Source organism: Oncorhynchus nerka, linkage group LG7 (assembly GCF_034236695.1).
Source record: "Oncorhynchus nerka isolate Pitt River linkage group LG7, Oner_Uvic_2.0, whole genome shotgun sequence".
In the NCBI taxonomy this organism is placed as follows: Eukaryota; Metazoa; Chordata; class Actinopteri; order Salmoniformes; family Salmonidae; genus Oncorhynchus; species Oncorhynchus nerka.
In genome coordinates this window covers 90,357,263-90,378,346 of record NC_088402.1, presented here as the reverse complement: position 1 = coordinate 90,378,346, position 21,084 = coordinate 90,357,263, and the positions used below count along the sequence as shown (strand labels likewise).

At 43.5% G+C, this 21,084-nt stretch overlaps 1 protein-coding gene across 1 annotated transcript in view; it reads left to right on the top strand.

The window, feature by feature from the left end:
• LOC115126216 (laminin subunit alpha-5-like) overlaps positions 1-21,084 on the top strand; it is a 323,432-nt gene that overhangs the window by 212,804 nt on the left and 89,544 nt on the right. Inside the window, exons 41-52 of the mRNA XM_065021107.1 lie at positions 3,883-4,013; positions 4,826-4,906; positions 5,095-5,309; positions 8,489-8,589; positions 10,126-10,309; positions 10,603-10,743; positions 11,133-11,284; positions 11,397-11,507; positions 12,129-12,240; positions 15,913-16,086; positions 16,566-16,762; positions 18,981-19,097. Of these exons, the coding sequence (XP_064877179.1) occupies positions 3,883-4,013; positions 4,826-4,906; positions 5,095-5,309; positions 8,489-8,589; positions 10,126-10,309; positions 10,603-10,743; positions 11,133-11,284; positions 11,397-11,507; positions 12,129-12,240; positions 15,913-16,086; positions 16,566-16,762; positions 18,981-19,097 (1,716 nt within the window). The remainder of the gene's footprint in view (positions 1-3,882; positions 4,014-4,825; positions 4,907-5,094; positions 5,310-8,488; positions 8,590-10,125; positions 10,310-10,602; positions 10,744-11,132; positions 11,285-11,396; positions 11,508-12,128; positions 12,241-15,912; positions 16,087-16,565; positions 16,763-18,980; positions 19,098-21,084) is intronic.

Here is a 21,084-nt window from a genome sequence, read left to right as displayed (position 1 = left end):
CTATAGTCAGTACTATAACTATAGTCAGTACTATAACACCACTATAACTATAGTCAGTACTATAACACCACTATAACTATAACACCACTATAACTATAGTCAGTACTATAACACCACTATAACTAAAGTCAGTACTATAACACCACTATAACTATAGTCAGTACTATAACACCACTATAACTATATCAGTACTATAACTATAGTCAGTACTATAACTATAGTCAGTACTATAACTATAGTCAGTACTATAACACCACTATAACTATAGTCAGTACTATAACACCACTATAACTATAGTCAGTACTATAACACCACTATAACTATAGTCAGTACTATAACTATAGTCAGTACTATAACTATAGTCAGTACTATAACACCACTATAAATATAGTCAGTACTATAACACCATTATAACTATAGTCAGTACTATAACACCACTATAACTATAGTCAGTACTATAACTATAGTCAGCACTATAACACCACTATAACTATAGTCAGTACTATAACACCATTATAACTATAGTCAGTACTATAACACCACTATAACTATAGTCAGTACTATAACACCACTATAACTATAGTCAGTACTATAACACCACTATAACTATAGTCAGTACTATAACTATAGTCAGTACTATAACACCACTATAACTATAGTCAGTACTATAACTATAGTCAGTACTATAACACCACTATAACTATAGTCAGTACTATAACACCACTATAACTATAGTCAGTACTATAACTATAGTCAGTACTATAACACCACTATAACTATAGTCAGTACTATAACACCACTATAACTATAACACCACTATAACTATAGTCAGTACTATAACACCACTATAACTATAGTCAGTACTATAACACCACTATAACTATAGTCAGTACTATAACACCACTATAACTATATCAGTACTATAACTATAGTCAGTACTATAACTATAGTCAGTACTATAACTATAGTCAGTACTATAACACCACTATAACTATAGTCAGTACTATAACACCACTATAACTATAGTCAGTACTATAACACCACTATAACTATAGTCAGTACTATAACTATAGTCAGTACTATAACTATAGTCAGTACTATAACACCACTATAAATATAGTCAGTACTATAACACCATTATAACTATAGTCAGTACTATAACACCACTATAACTATAGTCAGTACTATAACTATAGTCAGCACTATAACACCACTATAACTATAGTCAGTACTATAACACCATTATAACTATAGTCAGTACTATAACACCACTATAACTATAGTCAGTACTATAACACCACTATAACTATAGTCAGTACTATAACACCACTATAACTATAGTCAGTACTATAACTATAGTCAGTACTATAACACCACTATAACTATAGTCAGTACTATAACTATAGTCAGTACTATAACTATAGTCAGTACTATAACACCACTATAACTATAGTCAGTACTATAACACCACTATAACTATAGTCAGTACTATAACTATAGTCAGTACTATAACACCACTATAACTATAGTCAGTACTAAACACCACTATAACTATAGTCAGTACTATAACACCACTATAACTATAGTCAGTACTATAACACCACTATAACTATAGTCAGTACTATAACTATAGTCAGTACTAAACACCACTATAACTATAGTCAGTACTATAACTATAGCCAGTACTAAACACCACTATAACTATAGTCAGTACTATAACAACACTATAACTATAGTCAGTACTATAACTATATTCAGTACTAAACACCACTATAACTATAGTCAGTACTATAACTGTAGTCAGTACTATAACACCACTATAACTATAGTCAGTACTATAACTATAGTCAGTACTATAACACCACTATAACTATAGTCAGTACTATAACTATAGTCAGTACTATAACACCACTATAACTATAGTCAGTACTATAACACCACTATAACTATAGTCAGTACTATAACTATAGTCAGTACTATAACTATAGTCAGTACTATAACACCACCATAACTATAGTCAGTACTATAACACCACTATAACTATAGTCAGTACTATAACACCACTATAACTATAGTCAGTACTATAACTATAGTCAGTACTATAACACCACTATAACTATAGTCAGTACTATAACTATAGTCAGTACTATAACACCACTATAACTATAGTCAGTACTATAACACCACTATAACTATAGTCAGTACTATAACTATAGTCAGTACTATAACACCACTATAACTATAGTCAGTACTATAACACCACTATAACTATAACACCACTATAACTATAGTCAGTACTATAACACCACTATAACTAAAGTCAGTACTATAACACCACTATAACTATAGTCAGTACTATAACACCACTATAACTATATCAGTACTATAACTATAGTCAGTACTATAACTATAGTCAGTACTATAACTATAGTCAGTACTATAACACCACTATAACTATAGTCAGTACTATAACACCACTATAACTATAGTCAGTACTATAACACCACTATAACTATAGTCAGTACTATAACTATAGTCAGTACTATAACTATAGTCAGTACTATAACACCACTATAAATATAGTCAGTACTATAACACCATTATAACTATAGTCAGTACTATAACACCACTATAACTATAGTCAGTACTATAACTATAGTCAGCACTATAACACCACTATAACTATAGTCAGTACTATAACACCATTATAACTATAGTCAGTACTATAACACCACTATAACTATAGTCAGTACTATAACACCACTATAACTATAGTCAGTACTATAACACCACTATAACTATAGTCAGTACTATAACTATAGTCAGTGCTATAACACCACTATAACTATAGTCAGTACTAGTGTTATAGTCAGTACTATAACACCACTATAACTATGGTCAGTACTATAACTGTAGTCAGTACTATAACACCACTATAACTATAGTCAGTACTATAACTATAGTCAGTACTATAACTGTAGTCAGTACTATAACTATAGTCACCACTATAACTATAGTCAGTACTATAACTATAGTCACCACTATAACTATAGTCAGTACTATAACTATAGTCAGTACTATAACTGTAGTCAGTACTATAACACCACCATAACTATAGTCAGTACTATAACACCACTATAACTATAGTCAGTACTATAACTGTAGTCAGTACTATAACTGTAGTCAGTACTATAACTGTAGTCAGTACTATAACTATAGTCAGTACTATAACTATAATTAGTACTATAACACCACTATAACTATAGTCAGTACTATAACTATAGTCAGTACTATAACTATAATTAGTACTATAACACCACTATAACTATAGTCAGTACTATAACACCACTATAACTATAGTCAGTACTATAACACCACTATAACTATAGTCAGTACTATAACTATAATTAGTACTATAACACCACTATCACTATAGTCAGTACTATAACTGTAGTCAGTACTATAACTATACTATAGTCAGTACTATAACTGTAGTCAGTACTATAACACCACTATAACTATAGTCAGTACTATAACTGTAGTCAGTACTATAACTGTAGTCAGTACTATAACACCACTATAACTATAGTCAGTACTATAACTGTAGTCAGTACTATAACTGTAGTCAGTACTATAACTGTAGTCAGTACTATAACACCACTATAACCTCTGGGAACATCATCATGGCTGACAGACTGTTTTTAACTACTGCCTCTGGGAATTGAAATTGGGATGTTCGCCAAGTTTATGACTCAAATCATTTACATTTACATTTAAGTCATTTAGCAGACGCTCAATAATTTATATAAATTATCAAAAGAATCGTTGTGTTTTAATGTCTGTGTTCTGTTGGGTGTATCATGTATATGATGTTTCTCTCAGAACTGTCAACACAACAGGGCTGGAGACCATTGTGAGAAATGTCAAGGTGGTTTCCATGGTAACAACTCTCGAGATGGACAATCCCTCTCCTGTGACACCTGCCCCTGTCCTCTGCAGGTGTCCTCCAACAAGTCAGTAACCTCTCCTCTCCTCTTCTTCTCTTTTCTACCCCTGACCCTCTGCAGGTGTCCTCCAACAAGTCAGTAACCTCTCCTCTTCTTCTCTTTTCTACCCCTGACCCTCTGCAGGTGTCCTCCAACAAGTCAGTAACCTCTCCTCTCCTCTTCTTCTCTTTTCTACCCCTGATCCTCTGCAGGTGGCCTTCAACAAATGAGTAGCCTCTCCTCTCCTCTCCTCTCCTCTTCTTCTCTTTTCTACCCCTGACCATCTGCAGGTGTCCTCCAACAAATGAGTAGCCTCTCCTCTCCTCTCCTCTTCTTCTCTTTTCTACCCCTGACCTTCTGCAGGTGTCCTCCAACAAGTCAGTAACCTCTCCTCTCCTCTTCTTCTCTTTTCTACCCCTGACCCTCTGCAGGTGTCCTCCAACAAATGAGTAGCCTCTCCTCTCCTCTCCTCCCTCTCCTCTCCTCTCCTCTCCTCTCCTCTCCTCTTCTTCTCTTTTCTACCCCTGACCCTCTGCAGGTGTCCTCCAACAAATGAGTAGCCTCTCCTCTCCTCTCCTCTCCTCTTCTTCTCTTTTCTACCCCTGACCTTCTGCAGGTGTCCTCCAACAAGTCAGTAACCTCTCCTCTCCTCTTCTTCTCTTTTCTACCCCTGACCCTCTGCAGGTGTCCTCCAACAAATGAGTAGCCTCTCCTTTCCTCTCCTCTCCTCTCCTCTCCTGGATCCTCTCTTTGTTCATCTGTTAACGTATTGTAGAGAAACTGTAGATTGGTTTTGTGTCTCTGACTAAACTGGCTGCTACCTCTTCTCTCCCCTGTAGTTTTGCAGTGGGCTGTGTGGAGAAACCCAACAGGATGCAGTGTCTGTGTATGCCTGGCTACGCTGGACCCCAGTGTCAAAGGTCAGTAGTCCAGTCAATGATGAAATCAGCTTTACTATATAACAATCTTGCCATGTTGAACTAACAGTGAAGAGAGCCGTTTTTATGGAAAAAAGTCTCATACTTCTTTTGTTTGATGACCTTAACAAACGCACCTGTGTCCAATGCACGCGCTGACTCCTCCTCATTCTGTCTCTACCCTCCTTCAGGTGTGCTCCCGGTTTCTACGGCAACCCCATGGTGATTGGCAGCGCGTGCCAGCCCTGCCATTGCCATGACAACACGGACCCCAACATGCTGTTCAGCGACTGTGACGGGCTGACGGGCGAGTGTCACAGCTGCATGCACAACACCGCCGGGACGCACTGCGAGATCTGCGGCCCCGGTTTCTACGGTGACGCCGTCACTGCCAGGAACTGCACCAGTAAGACCAACCGGCCCCGGTCGGACAATAAACACACACACACACACACACACATGCGCGCACACACGAGTGCACACACAGACACGCACACACACACACACAGACGCACACACACAGACGCATGTACACACACACAGACGCATGTACACATACACACACACACACACACACAGACGCATGTACACACACACAGACGCATGTACACACACACACACACAGATGCATGTACACACACACACAGACGCATGTACACACACACACACAGACACAGGTCTGTACGTGTTTATGCACGTGAAAACACACATACACCATACCCTCTCTAGCCTAATCCCAGTTTACAGCCTCTCTAGCCTAATCCCAGTTTACATAGCCTCTCTAGCCTAATCCCAGTTAACATAGCCTCTCTAGCCTAATCCCAGTTTACATAGCCTCTCTAGCCTAATCCCAGTTTACATACCCTCTCTAGCCTAATCCCGGTTTACAGCCTCTCTAGCCTAATCCCAGTTTACATACCCTCTCTAGCCTAATGCAAGTTTACATACCCTCTCTAGCCTAATGCAAGTTTACATACCCTCTCTAGCCTAATCCCAGTTAACATAGCCTCTCTAGCCTAATCCCAGTTTACATACCCTCTCTAGCCTAATCCCAGTTTACATAGCCTCTCTAGCCTAATCCCAGTTTACAGCCTCTCTAGCCTAATCCCAGTTTACATAGCCTCTCTAGCCTAATTCCAGTTAACATAGCCTCTCTAGCCTAATCCCGGTTTACATACCCTCTCTAGCCTAATCCCAGTTTACATACCCTCTCTAGCCTAATCCCAGTTTACATAGCCTCTCTAGCCTAATCCCAGTTTACAGCCTCTCTAGCCTAATCCCAGTTTACAGCCACTCTAGCCTAATCCAAGTTTACATAGCCTCTCTAGCCTAATTCCAGTTAACATAGCCTCTCTAGACTAATCCCAGTTTACAGCCTCTCTAGCCTAATCCCAGTTTACATAGCCTCTCTAGCCTAATCCCGGTTTACATACCCTCTCTAGCCTAATCCCAGTTTACAGCCTCTCTAGCCTAATCCCAGTTTACATACCCTCTCTAGCCTAATCCCAGTTTACATAGCCTCTCTAGCCTAATCCCAGTTTACAGCCTCTCTAGCCTAATCCCAGTTTACATAGCCTCTCTAGCCTAATCCCAGTTTACAGCCTCTCTAGCCTAATCCCAGTTTACATAGCCTCTCTAGCCTAATCCCAGTTTACAGCCTCTCTAGCCTAATCCCAGTTTACATAGCCTCTCTAGCCTAATCCCAGTTTACAGCCTCTCTAGCCTAATCCCAGTTTACATAGCCTCTCTAGCCTAATCCCAGTTTACATAGCCTCTCTAGCCTAATCCCAGTTTACAGCCTCTCTAGCCTAATCCCAGTTTACATAGCCTCTCTAGCCTAATTCCAGTTTACAGCCTCTCTAGCCTAATCCCAGTTTACATAGCCTCTTTAGCCTAATTCCAGTTAACATAGCCTCTCTAGACTAATCCCAGTTTACAGCCTCTCTAGCCTAATCCCAGTTTACATAGCCTCTCTAGCCTAATCCCAGTTTACATACCCTCTCTCTAGCCTAATCCCAGTTTGCATACCCTCTCTCTAGCCTAATCCCAGTTTACAGCCTCTCTAGCCTAATCCAAGTTTTCAGCCTCTCTAGCCTAATCCCAGTTTACAGCCTCTCTAGCCTAATCCCAGTTTACATAGCCTCTTTAGCCTAATTCCAGTTAACATAGCCTCTCTAGACTAATCCCAGTTTACAGCCTCTCTAGCCTAATCCCAGTTTACATAGCCTCTCTAGCCTAATCCCAGTTTACATAGCCTCTCTAGCCTAATCCCAGTTTACAGCCTCTCTAGCCTAATCCCAGTTTACATACCCTCTCTAGCCTAATCCCAGTTTACATAGCCTCTCTAGCCTAATCCCAGTTTACAGCCTCTCTAGCCTAATCCCAGTTTACATAGCCTCTCTAGCCTAATCCCAGTTTACAGCCTCTCTAGCCTAATCCCAGTTTACATAGCCTCTCTAGCCTAATCCCAGTTTACAGCCTCTCTAGCCTAATCCAAGTTTTCAGCCTCTCTAGCCTAATCCCAGTTTACATACCCTCTCTAGCCTAATCCCAGTTTACATACCCTCTCTCTAGCCTAATCCCCGTTTACAGCCTCTCTAGCCTAATCCCTGTTTACAGCCTCTCTAGACTAATCCCAGTTTACATACCCTCTCTAGACTAATCCCAATTTACATACCCTCTCTAGACTATTCCCAGTTAACATAGCCTCTCTAGACTAATCCCAGTTTACAGCCTCTCTAGCCTAATCCCAGTTTACATACCCTCTCTAGCCTAATCCCAGTTTACAGCCCCTCTCTAGCCTAATCCCAGTTTACAGCCTCTCTAGCCTAATCCCAGTTTACATACCGTCTCTAGCCTAATCCCAGTTTACATACCCTCTCTCTAGCCTAATCCCAGTTTACATACCCTCTCTCTAGCCTAATCCCAGTTTGCATACCCTCTCTCTAGCCTAATCCCAGTTTACAGCCTCTCTAGCCTAATCCAAGTTTTCAGCCTCTCTAGCCTAATCCCAGTTTACAGCCTCTCTAGCCTAATCCCAGTTTTCAGCCTCTCTAGCCTAATTCCAGTTTTACATACCCTCTCTAGCCTAATCCCAGTTACACCCTCTCTAGCATAATCCCAGTTTACACCCTCTCTAGCCTAATCCCAGTTTACAGCCTCTCTAGCCTAATCCCAGTTAACAGCCTCTCTAGCCTAATCCCAGTTAACAGCCTCTCTAGCCTAATCCCAGTTTACAGCCTCTCTAGCCTAATCCCAGTTTACATACCCTCTCTAGCCTAATCCCAGTTTACATACCCTCTCTAGCCTAATCCCAGTTTACATACCCTCTCTAGCCTAATCCCAGTTTACAGCCTCTCTAGCATAATACTAGTTTACATACCCTCTCTAGCCTCATCCCAGTTATTATATTTCTCTTTAATCCAGGAAGTCTCAAAAAAACGAGTTCTGTTTTCACCACAAGGTCTTAATCTCGTTAATGACATGTTGTGTGCGAAGGGTTAACAAATCACTTCCTCTGATGTTAGACGGTTTCCTGTCAGTCGTCTCTGCAATTATCTCCCCATCTCTCTCTTATTTACCCAGGATGCAACTGCTCTCCCTGTGGCACAGCTTCATGTGACCGTCACACAGGACAATGTCAATGTAAACAAGGTGTGACCGGACCACACTGTGACCGCTGCCAGGTACGTACTGGACTCAGTTATCGTCAGAAACTGTGACCCCTACCAGGTACGTACTGAACTCAGTTATCGTCAGAAACTGTGACCCCTACCAGGTACGTACTGGACTCAGTTATCGTCAGAAACTGTGACCCCTACCAGGTACGTACTGAACTCAGTTATCGTCAGAAACTGTGACCCCTACCAGGTACGTACTGGACTCAGTTATCGTCAGAAACTGTGACCGCTGCCAGGTACGTACTGGACTCAGTTATCGTCAGAAACTGTGACCCCTACCAGGTACGTACTGGACTCAGTTATCGTCAGAAACTGTGACCCCTACCAGGTACGTACTGGACTCAGTTATCGTCAGAAACTGTGACCCCTACCAGGTACGTACTGGACTCAGTTATCGTCAGAAACTGTGACCCCTACCAGGTACGTACTGGACTCAGATATCGTCAGAAACTGTGACCCCTACCAGGTACGTACTGGACTCAGTTATCGTCAGAAACTGTGACCCCTACCAGGTACGTACTGGGCTCAGTTATCGTCAGAAACTGTGACCCCTACCAGGTACGCACTGGGCTCAGTTATCGTCAGAAACTGTGACCCCTACCAGGTACGTACTGAACTCAGTTATCGTCAGAAACTGTGACCCCTGCCAGGTACGTACTGGACTCAGTTATCGTCAGAAACTGTGACCCCTACCAGGTACGTACTGGACTCAGTTATCGTCAGAAATTGTGACCCCTACCAGGTACGTACTGGACTCAGTTATCGTCAGAAACTGTGACCCCTACCAGGTACGCACTGGGCTCAGTTATCGTCAGAAACCGTGACCCCTACCAGGTACGTACTGGACTCAGTTATCGTCAGAAACCGTGACCCCTACCAGGTACGTACTGAACTCAGTTATCGTCAGAAACTGTGACCCCTGCCAGGTACGTACTGGACTCAGTTATCGTCAGAAACTGTGACCCCTACCAGGTACGTACTGGACTCAGTTATCGTCAGAAACTGTGACCCCTACCAGGTACGTACTGGACTCAGTTATCGTCAGAAACTGTGACCCCTACCAGGTACGTACTGGACTCAGTTATCGTCAGAAACTGTGACCCCTACCAGGTACGTACTGGACTCAGTTATCGTCAGAAACTGTGACCCCTACCAGGTACGTCCTGAACTTCATGTCTATCTAACCTCACACTACTGACTTGGTCCAAACTATCGTTCAGTCAATCAGGTCATTCACAGTAACTGACTGTCGTTCAGTCAAGGTCTTGGCCTGCTGTCTATGTCCTCTCCTCATTGGGCTCCCGAATGGCGCAGTGGTCTAAGGCACTGCATCACAGTACTAGAAGCATCACTACAGACCCTGGTTCGATTCCAAGTTGTATCACAACTGGCCGTGATCGGTAGTCTCGTAGGGCGCCTCACAATTGGCCCAGTGTTGTTAGATTTTGGCCGGGGTAGGCTGCCATTGTAAATAAGAATTTGTTCTTCACTGACTTGCCTGTTTCAAATAAAAAACAATTGTATGTCTGTGTTTTTCCACAGGACGGTGCGTTCGGCTATGAGTCGTGCTCCGGGTGTCGTCGCTGTGACTGTGACGCCGCGGCGGCCCTGGTCCAACCGTGTGACCCAAGGACCGGGTCGTGTGCCTGCCAACCAGGGACCAGTGGCCCTAACTGTCGCCAGTGTGCCCCTGGGTACTGGGACTACCGCCCTGAGGGATGCAGGAGTGAGTTAAACCACAGAGGAAAGATGGTGATAATGCCAACAGACGGGAGCTTTGGCTGACTAGCAGGGGCCAGAGACGACATTATTAGTTTCAATACTTTAGTTTCTTCTTCATCTTCAATGGATTGTTGATGAACTAACTAAATTTGTATGTTTTTTTGTTGTTCTTTTTCTCCAATATTTACTAAGTTTAAAAAAAAGAAAGGTAAAAAAAAAGAAAGTATTGCTTCTCTTGCTGTTCCCCGTGGTCCTCTGACGTTATAATGATGTCTGTTCTCTTCCCTGTGTGTTCAGAGTGTCAGTGTCAGCACGGTCGCTGTGACCCTCGGACAGGGGAGTGTCGCTGTGGAGACGGCTTGACAGGCAGACAGTGTGACAGCTGTTCCCATAGATACAATGTTCCTGTACAGCACGGACGTGACATGACCTGTGAACGTGAGTAGTGACCTAGTCAGCGGGGGGGCTAAGGAGAGGCTGAAATGAGCTGTTAGTATCAATGCAACATCCTGACGCTCTGAAAATTATCAGCTCATAGCTTCCTGAAAGACGTTAAGGGAGGACATTTTGACGTTTCAGCTGCGACCTGCAAACACGGTGTTGTGGTGGACGTGATAAGAGTGTTTGTGTGTGTGTGTGTGTGTGTGTGTGTGCGTGCGTTTGTGTGTGTGTGTGTGTGTGTGTGTTTGTTTGTGTGTGTTTGTGTGTGTGTGTGTGTTTGTGTGTGTTTGTGTTGTGTGTGTGTGTGTGTGTGTGTGTGTGTGTGTGTGTGTGTGTGTGTGTGTGCGATCTAGGTGATAATGTGTGTCTTGTCTGTGCCCTTGCAGCATGTGACAGCTGTGTTGTAGTCCTGTTGAAGGATCTAGACGGTATGACTGACAACTTTGGCTCAGTGGCTCGTCACCTGATCAACCTGAGCGTCTCCTCTATCCCCTGGGCTCAGCTACACAACCTCAGCAGATCCGTGAACGATATCGCTGTGAGTACATAAACACTGAATACTCACACTCTTCACAAAGCAACACCCCTATTTCTACTTCTTCTAACTCATTTTCGGCATTGTACTCACCGAAAGTACCTCTGTTACCCAGATTGCCATAGAGAACTACAGCGATACTCTGGATGAGAGCAGTAATAGAGTGGACATGTTGGAGGGAGAGTTCATCAACATCAATTCAGATATCAATGACCTGGAGGGGAAGGTGATGACCATTTATCGCAGTAACTTTATTCTCTGTTTACTCTCTCGTTCTCTCTCTTGTTCTCCCGTTCTCTCTCTCTCTCTCTCTCTGTCTCTCTCTCTCTCTCTGTCTCTCTCTCGTTCTCTCTCTCTCTGTCTCTCTGTCTCTCTCTCTCTGTCTCTCTCGTTCTCTCTCTCTCTCGTTCTCTCTCTCTCTCTCTCTCTGTCTCTCTCTCTCTCTCTGTCTCTCTCTCGTTCTCTCTCTGTCTCTCTGTCTCTCTCTCTGTCTCTCTCGTTCTCTCTCTCTCTCGTTCTCTCTCTCTCTCTCTCTCTGTCTCTCTCGTTCTCTCTCTCTCTGTCTCTCTCTCTCTGTCTCTCTCTCGTTCTCTCTCTCTCTGTCTCTCTGTCTCTCTCTCTCTCTCTATCTCTCTCTCATTCTCTCTCTCTCTCTCTACCCGTCTCTCTCTTTTAAAACATATGCATTAATTTTATTTTTTATAACGTATTTGTTACAGTCAACTACTCCAAAACTATTGTTCAGTAATTCACACAGTAGTGTATCCAACCAGTATAAGTTAGGCACTAAGGTTGACTGTAACATCCAACAGTATGTTGAGTTGATGTAATGTCGTCCTCCGGCCAGGTGGTGGCGACAGCAGACAAAGCAAACACTCTGGAGGACAGCGGCACTGACACGCATCAGAGAGCCTGGGACCTGCTCTCACACATCAAGAGCATCATGGGCAAGGTGAAAGGTAGGTGTACAAGGAGCTCACCAGCTAGTCGTCCTAATACCCAAGCCCACCTAAGTGAAAAATCTGTCCTTGTGCCCTTGAGCAAAGGGCACTTAACCCCGTTTGATCTGGATGAGAGCGATTGGTCAATGCGATTGGTCAATGCGATTGGTCAATGTCAAATGTGTTTGTTTTGTATTACATAAACGCTTTAAAATTCCCAAAAAGTGACGTTAGATGATGAAGATGATGTCATAGAACAAACCATATAAGATCTCCTAAAATCACCTAAGATCACCAAAGATCACCAAAGATCACCTAAGATCTCCTAAGATCTCCTAAGATCACCAAAGATCACCAAAGATCACCTAAGATCACCTAAGATCACCAAAGATCTCCTAAGATCTCCTAAGATCACCAAAGATCACCTAAGATCTCCTAAGATCTCCTAAGATCTCCTAAGATCACCAAAGATCACCTAAGATCTCCTAAGATCTCCTAAGATCACCAAAGATCTCCTAAGATCACCAAAGATCTCCTAAGATCACATAAGACCATATTTTTGTATTTTTGTAGTTGAATGACGAGGTAAAGGCATCCGTGTGTTTTCCATCCCGAACAGTGTGTGGCATAAATTTTAGGACAACATTTTTGTGATGTTTTTTTTGTTAATTCGGCAAACTTTTTTTTTTTCGGCTGTTCGTGGAAACATAATATTTTTTCCCGCAGCAAACCGAAGTCGATAGCCCAAATCTACGCCCCTTCGTTAGTGATTGGTCAACAGGAGGGATTCTACAATGAAGTGTTTGTTGTCATTCAATGAGATTTAAAAAAATTAAAAAAATACTGCACCAAACATAGTATTAAATGTATAATTGCGCGACTGAAATGAGTTTTTTTTTAAATTAATTCTGACTATTTTGAGGAAGTGGATACTGGCTACGGCGTCTCAAGATGGACAAACAGTACTATTGCCGCTTTTTTTTCTCCTATTTGCTCAAGCAAAGGTATAAGGGAGTACGAGAGCACACTCGTTCAGTTCGCCTAGCCGAGTTCGGTTTAGCGCCAGACAATCCAAAACATTTACACCCCTGTTGTTACTGCTGAAGAGAAACGGGTCCCAGCATTCTGGTCTGAATTGTATTTCAAATTTAATTTTACCTTTATTTAACTAGGCAAGTCAGTTAAGAGCACATTCTTATATTCAATGACAGCCTAGGAACAGTGGGTTAACTGCCTTGTTCAGCTCGGGGGTTTGAACTTGCAACCTTCCGGTTACTAGTCCAACGCTCTTAACCACTAGGCTACCCTGCCGCCCCAAGATTGAACAAAGGGCCCTCAGGTCAGCCATTTAATGAATAGGCATAGGTCTATATATCAATTACACGGCCCCAAATGAATTAGCATATGTGATATTACTGCCCAAAAATATGTAGACAAATAAATATCTATTGAACAACAAATATCAGCAAAATTAAAGAATCCTATTTTGATTTAAAAAAAACTATTACCTAGTAGTCAAACCCCAAATTCAAGACAATCGTCAAAATATCTGGAATCATGCATTCCTGCTTGAAGACTGTGTTAGAATAAACCATGTATTTATTGAATCATACCGGTCTAGTACACTTCTGAGTGAAACACTGAAACAACCAAATCGTGGGCTGGAGCTGAACCTGTTATTATGGAGCCCTGTGACTCTTACACATAGACTATACAGACCTAATGCTGCAGGAGAACCATACTGGTCTGAATCACACTATATATACAGACCTCTGGTCTGAATCACACTATATATACAGACCTCTGGTCTGAATCACACTATATATACAGACCTCTAGTCTGAATCACACTATATATACAGACCTCTAGTCTGAATCACACTATATATACAGACCTCTGGTCTGAATCACACTATATATACAGACCTCTGGTCTGAATCACACTATATATACAGACCTCTGGTCTGATTCACACTATATATACAGACCTCTAGTCTGAATCACACTATATATACAGACCTCTAGTCTGAATCACACTATATATACAGACCTCTAGTCTGAATCAGACTATATATACAGACCTCTAGTCTGAATCACACTATATATACAGACCTCTGGTCTGAATCACACTATATATACAGACCTCTAGTCTGAATCAGACTATATATACAGACCTCTGGTCTGAATCACACTATATATACAGACCTCTGGTCTGAATCACACTATATATACAGACCTCTGGTCTGAATCACACTATATATACAGACCTCTGGTCTGATTCACACTATATATACAGACCTCTGGTCTGAATCACACTATATATACAGACCTAATGCTGCAGGAGAACCATACTGGTCTGAATCAGACTATATATACAGACCTCTGGTCTGAATCAGACTATATATACAGACCTCTGGTCTGAATCACACTATATATACAGACCTAATGCTGCAGGAGAACCATACTGGTCTGAATCACACTATATACTGTATATATAGACCATACAACAAAAACTGAGTGACATAGACTGACCAGGTGAATCCAGGTGAAAGCTATGATCCCTTATTGATGTCAGTTGTTAAATCCACTTCAAATCAATGTAGATTAAGGGGAGGAGACATGTAGATGAAGGGGAGGAGACATGTAGATGAAGGGGAGGAGACAGTTTAAAGAAGGATTTTTAAGCCTTGAGACATGGATTGTGTATGAGTGCCATTCAGAGGGTGAATAGGCACAACTAAATATCCATTCAGAGGGTGAATAGGCACAACTAAATATCCATTCAGAGGGTGTATAGGCACAACTAAATATCCATTCAGAGGGTGTATAGGCAAAACTAAATATCCATTCAGAGGGTGAATAGGCAAAACTAAATATCCATTCAGAGGGTGAATAGGCACAACTAAATATCCATTCAGAGGGTGAATAGGCAAGACTAAATATCCATTCAGAGGGTGAATAGGCACAACTAAATATCCATTCAGAGGGTGAATAGGCACAACTAAATATCCATTCAGAGGGTGAATAGGCACAACTAAATATCCATTCAGAGGGTGAATAGGCACAACTAAATATCCATTCAGAGGGTGAATAGGCACAACTAAATATCCATTCAGAGACTAAATATTGAAGTGCCTTTGTACGGGGTATGGTAGTAGGCGCCAGGTGCACTGGTTTGTGTGAAGAACTGCAACCGCTGCTGAGTTTTTCACACTCGACAGTTTCACGTGTGTATCAAGAATGGTCCACCACCCAAAGGACATCCAGCCAACTTGGCACAACTGTGGGAAGCATTGGATTGGAGTCAACATGGGCCAGCATTCCTGTGGAACGCTTTTGACACCTTGTATTCCATGCCCCAACGAATTGATGCTTTTCCGATGGCATAAGGGGGTGCAACTCAGTATTAGGAAGGTGTTCCTAATGTTCTGTACACTCTGTGTCTATAATATAGATGTTGTCTTTCTCTCTGTCTCTCTCTCTCTGTCTCTCTCTCTCTCTCTGTCTCTCTCTCTGTCTCTCTCTCTCTGTCTCTCTCTCTCTGTCTCTCTGTCTCGCTCTCTCTCTCTCTCTCTCTCTCTCTCTCTCTCTCTCTCTGTCTCTCTCTCTGTCTCTGTCTCTCTCTCTCTGTCTCTGTCTCTCTCTCTCTGTCTGTCTCTCTCTCTCTCTCTCTCTCTCTCTGCCTATCCAGACCTCATGCTGCAGGTAAAACGTACGGTTCTGAATGAGACAGAAGTGGAGCAGGAGGAGGAAGACCTCTCTAAGAAGATACAGCAGGTGGAGGCCATGCTGAGAGAGATGAGATTCAGGAGCTGTGTCGGCCAGAAGAAGATAGCCGACAGAGAGCTGTCCGAGGCTGAGAAACGTCAGTCATACTCTTAGAAATAGAATTACTAGAGCGGGAATCTATATTCAAGTCAATGATCTCTGATGGGTGGGCAGGTGGCCATTTTGAGTGTACCTATCCATAACCAGGAAGTGTAATCTCTATTCAAGTCAATGATCTCTGATGGGTGGGCAGGTGGCCATTTTGAGTGTACCTATCCATAACCAGGGGGGCAGGACGTCCTGTATAAACTCAAACTTACTTCCATGACAACTTCCTTCACAATTGCTCTGCTCTGCTCTACTCTGTTAAGCTCAAGAAGTATGAAAGTCCTGACGTCTGCGGAGGCTGCGTCGCAGTAAATACCGTACGACCACTTCAGACGTCGGATTGACCACACGAAGCCTTTTAGTCCATACGAGACATATTGCTGTAGTGCTTTGTATTCAGGACCTTAAGGAGGAGACCTTCTGATTGTAAAACTAAAGGTGTCTTTTGTCTTTCCTGTCTCTCTGTAGTGCTGGAGAAGGTAAAAGACCAGCTGGTGAGTCGTGTGGTGGAGAACGAGGATTTGGTGAAGAACATCAGGGAGCGTCTGAGGAAGTTCCATGACCAACTGATGGACCTGAGGGACGCTCTGAACCAGGCAGTTAAAAACACGGCCGTCGCCTCCGATACGAACGCTGTTAATGAGAAGAGGCTGGAGGACTGCCAGGTAACACAGACATGCAGAGATGGATACACACACACACACACACACACATACACATACACATACACACACATACACACACACACACACACATACACACACACACACACACACACACATACACATACATACACACACACACACACACACACACATACACATACACACACATACACACACACACACACACACACACACACACACATACACATACACATACACACACATACACATACACACAGACACACTGAAAGACACACACACACACAGAAAGACACAGAAAGACACAGAAAGACACACACACACACAGGAAAGCAGAATGAGAGTTTACATTTACATTTAAGTCATTTAGCAGACGCTCTTATCCAGAGCGACTTACAAATTGGTGCATTCACCTTATGACATCCAGTGGAACAGCCACTTTACAATAGTGCATCTAAATATTTTAAGGGGGGTGAGAAGGATTACTTTATCCTATCCTAGGTATTCCTTAAAGAGGTGGGGTTTCAGGTGTCTCCGGAAGGTGGTGATTGACTCCGCTGTCCTGGCGTCGTGAGGGAGTTTGTTCCACCATTGGGGGGCCAGAGCAGCGAACAGTTTTGACTGGGCTGAGCGGGAACTGTACTTCCTCAGTGGTAGGGAGGCGAGCAGGCCAGAGGTGGATGAACGCAGTGCCCTTGTTTGGGTGTAGGGCCTGATCAGAGCCTGGAGGTACTGAGGTGCCGTTCCCCTCACAGCTCCGTAGGCAAGCACCATGGTCTTGTAGCGGATGCGAGCTTCAACTGGAAGCCAGTGGAGAGAGCGGAGGAGCGGGGTGACGTGAGAGAACTTGGGAAGGTTGAACACCAGACGGGCTGCGGCGTTCTGGATGAGTTGTAGGGGTTTAATGGCACAGGCAGGGAGCCCAGCCAACAGCGAGTTGCAGTAATCCAGACGGGAGATGACGAGTGCCTGGATTAGGACCTGCGCCGCTTCCTGTGTGAAGCAGGGTCGTACTCTGCGGATGTTGTAGAGCATGAACCTACAGGAACGGGCCACTGCCTTGATGTTATTTGAGAACGACAGGGTGTTGTCCAGGATCACGCCAAGGTTCTTAGCACTCTGGGAGGAGGGCACAATGGAGTTGTCAACCGTGATGGCGAGATCATGGAACGGGCAGTCCTTCCCGGGAGGAAGAGCAGCTCCGTCTTGCCGAGGTTCAGCTTGAGGTGGTGATCCGTCATCCACACTGATATGTCTGCCAGACATGCAGAGATGCGATTCGCCACCTGGTCATCAGAAGGGGGAAAGGAGAAGATTAATTGTGTGTCGTCTGCATAGCAATGATAGGAGAGACCATGTGAGGTTATGACAGAGCCAAGTGACTTGGTGTATAGCGAGAATAGGAGAGGGCCTAGAACAGAGCCCTGGGGGACACCAGTGGTGAGAGCACGTGGTGAGGAGACAGATTCTCGCCACGCCACCTGGTAGGAGCGACCTGTCAGGTAGGACGCAATCCAAGCGTGGGCCGCGCCGGAGATGCCCAACTCGGAGAGGGTGGAGAGGAGGATGTGATGGTTCACAGTATCGAAGGCAGCCGATAGGTCTAGAAGGATGAGAGCAGAGGAGAGAGAGTTAGCTTTAGCAGTGCGGAGCACCTCCGTGATACAGAGAAGAGCAGTCTCAGTTGAATGACTAGTCTTGAAACCTGACTGATTTGGATCAAGAAGGTCATTCTGAGAGAGATAGCGGGAGAGCTGGCCAAGGACGGCACGTTCAAGAGTTTTGGAGAGAAAAGAAAGAAGGGATACTGGTCTGTAGTTGTTGACATCGGAGGGATCGAGTGTAGGTTTTTTCAGAAGGGGTGCAACTCTCGCTCTCTTGAAGACGGAAGGGACGTAGCCAGCGGTCAGGGATGAGTTGATGAGCGAGGTGAGGTAAGGGAGAAGGTCTCCGGAAATGGTCTGGAGAAGAGAGGAGGGGATAGGGTCAAGCGGGCAGGTTGTTGGGCGGCCGGCCGTCACAAGACGCGAGATTTCATCTGGAGAGAGAGGGGAGAAAGAGGTCAGAGCACAGGGTAGGGCAGTGTGAGCAGAACCAGCGGTGTCGTTTGACTTAGCAAACGAGGATCGGATGTCGTCGACCTTCTTAATCGACCTTCAATCTGACACAGACATCGTTTTTTTTATACCTATTTAACTCTATTCACAGTATTCTCTCTTCATGTTGTTTCTGTCTGCAGCAACACGCGGATGAGCTGAATGTGAAGAACAAGGAGGTGGAGAATCTCCTGCAGATGGCAGAGGATGACGTGGCCGCTGTCAATGACATGCTGTCTATGCTGCACGACTCCAAGGAGGTGAGGACATGTCCAACGTCATCAAGGCTTTTCTAGGGTCTAAACACTAGGGTTCATAAGGGACACAGTTCAACTACAAAAAAAAAAAAACTTAGTTGAAACATACTTACTTACTGACTTTATCGTCCCCAAGGGGAAATGTTGTTGCAGTGTCATGTACACGTTTAAATTGCAGTTTAAATACAAAACAAAGCTTACAATACAACTTTTATAACAGTTACGCACCAATAAAAAAATATTAAAAAATAAAAAAGACTGAGTCGATAGGAACATTAGCCTGCTGGCCTTACTGAGTCTATAGGAACATTAGCCTGCTGGTCTTACTGAGTCTATAGGAACATTAGCCTGCTGGTCTTACTGAGTCTATAGGAACATTAGCCTGCTGGCCTTACTGAGTCGATAGGAACATTAGCCTGCTGGCCTTACTGAGTCTATAGGAACATTAGCCTGCAGGTCTTACTGAGTCTATAGGAACATTAGCCTGCTGGCCTTACTGAGTCTATAGGAACATTAGCCTGCTGGCCTTACTGAGTCTATAGGAACATTAGCCTGCTGGCCTTACTGAGTCTATAGGAACATTAGCCTGCAGGTCTTACTGAGTCTATAGGAACATTAGCCTGCTGGCCTTACTGAGTCTATAGGAACATTAGCCTGCAGGTCTTACTGAGTCTATAGGAATATTAGCCTGCTGGCCTTACTGAGTCGATAGGAACATTAGCCTGCTGGCCTTACTGAGTCGATAGGAACATTAGCCTGCTGGCCTTACTGAGTCTATAGGAACATTAGCCTGCTGGCCTTACTGAGTCTATAGGAATATTAGCCTGCTGGCCTTACTGAGTCGATAGGAACATTAGCCTGCTGGCCTTACTGAGTCTATAGGAACATTAGCCTGCTGGCCTTACTGAGTCGATAGGAACATTAGCCTGCTGGTCTTACTGAGTCTATAGGAACATTAGCCTGCTGGCCTTACTGAGTCTATAGGAACATTAGCCTGCTGGCCTTACTGAGTCGATAGGAACATTAGCCTGCTGGTCTTACTGAGTCTATAGGAACATTAGCCTGCTGGCCTTACTGAGTCTATAGGAACATTAGCCTGCTGGTCTTACTGAGTCGATAGGAACATTAGCCTGCTGGTCTTACTGAGTCTATAGGAACATTAGCCTGCTGGTCTTACTGAGTCGATAGGAACATTAGCCTGCTGGTCTTACTGAGTCTATAGGAACATTAGCCTGCTGGCCTTACTGAGTCTATAGGAACATTAGCCTGCTGGTCTTACTGAGTCGATAGGAACATTAGCCTGCTGGTCTTACTGAGTCTATAGGAACATTAGCCTGCTGGCCTTACTGAGTCTATAGGAACATTAGCCTGCTGGCCTTACTGAGTCTATAGGAACATTAGCCTGCTGGCCTTACTGAGTCTATAGGAACATTAGCCTGCTGGTCTTACTGAGTCTATAGGAACATTAGCCTGCTGGCCTTACTGAGTCTATAGGAACATTAGCCTGCTGGTCTTACTGAGTCTATAGGAACATTAGCCTGCTGGCCTTACTGAGTCTATAGGAACATTAGCCTGCTGGTCTTACTGAGTCTATAGGAACATTAGCCTGCTGGCCTTACTGAGTCTATAGGAACATTAGCCTGCTGGCCTTACTGAGTCTATAGGAACATTAGCCTGCTGGCCTTACTGAGTCTATAGGAACATTAGCCTGCTGGCCTTACTGAGTCTATAGGAACATTAGCCTGCTGGCCTTACTGAGTCTATAGGAACATTAGCCTGCTGGTCTTACTGAGTCTATAGGAACATTAGCCTGCTGGCCTTACTGAGTCTATAGGAACATTAGCCTGCTGGCCTTACTGAGTCTATAGGAACATTAGCCTGCTGGCCTTACTGAGTCTATAGGAACATTAGCCTGCTGGCCTTACTGAGTCTATAGGAACATTAGCCTGCTGGTCTTACTGAGTCTATAGGAACATTAGCCTGCTGGTCT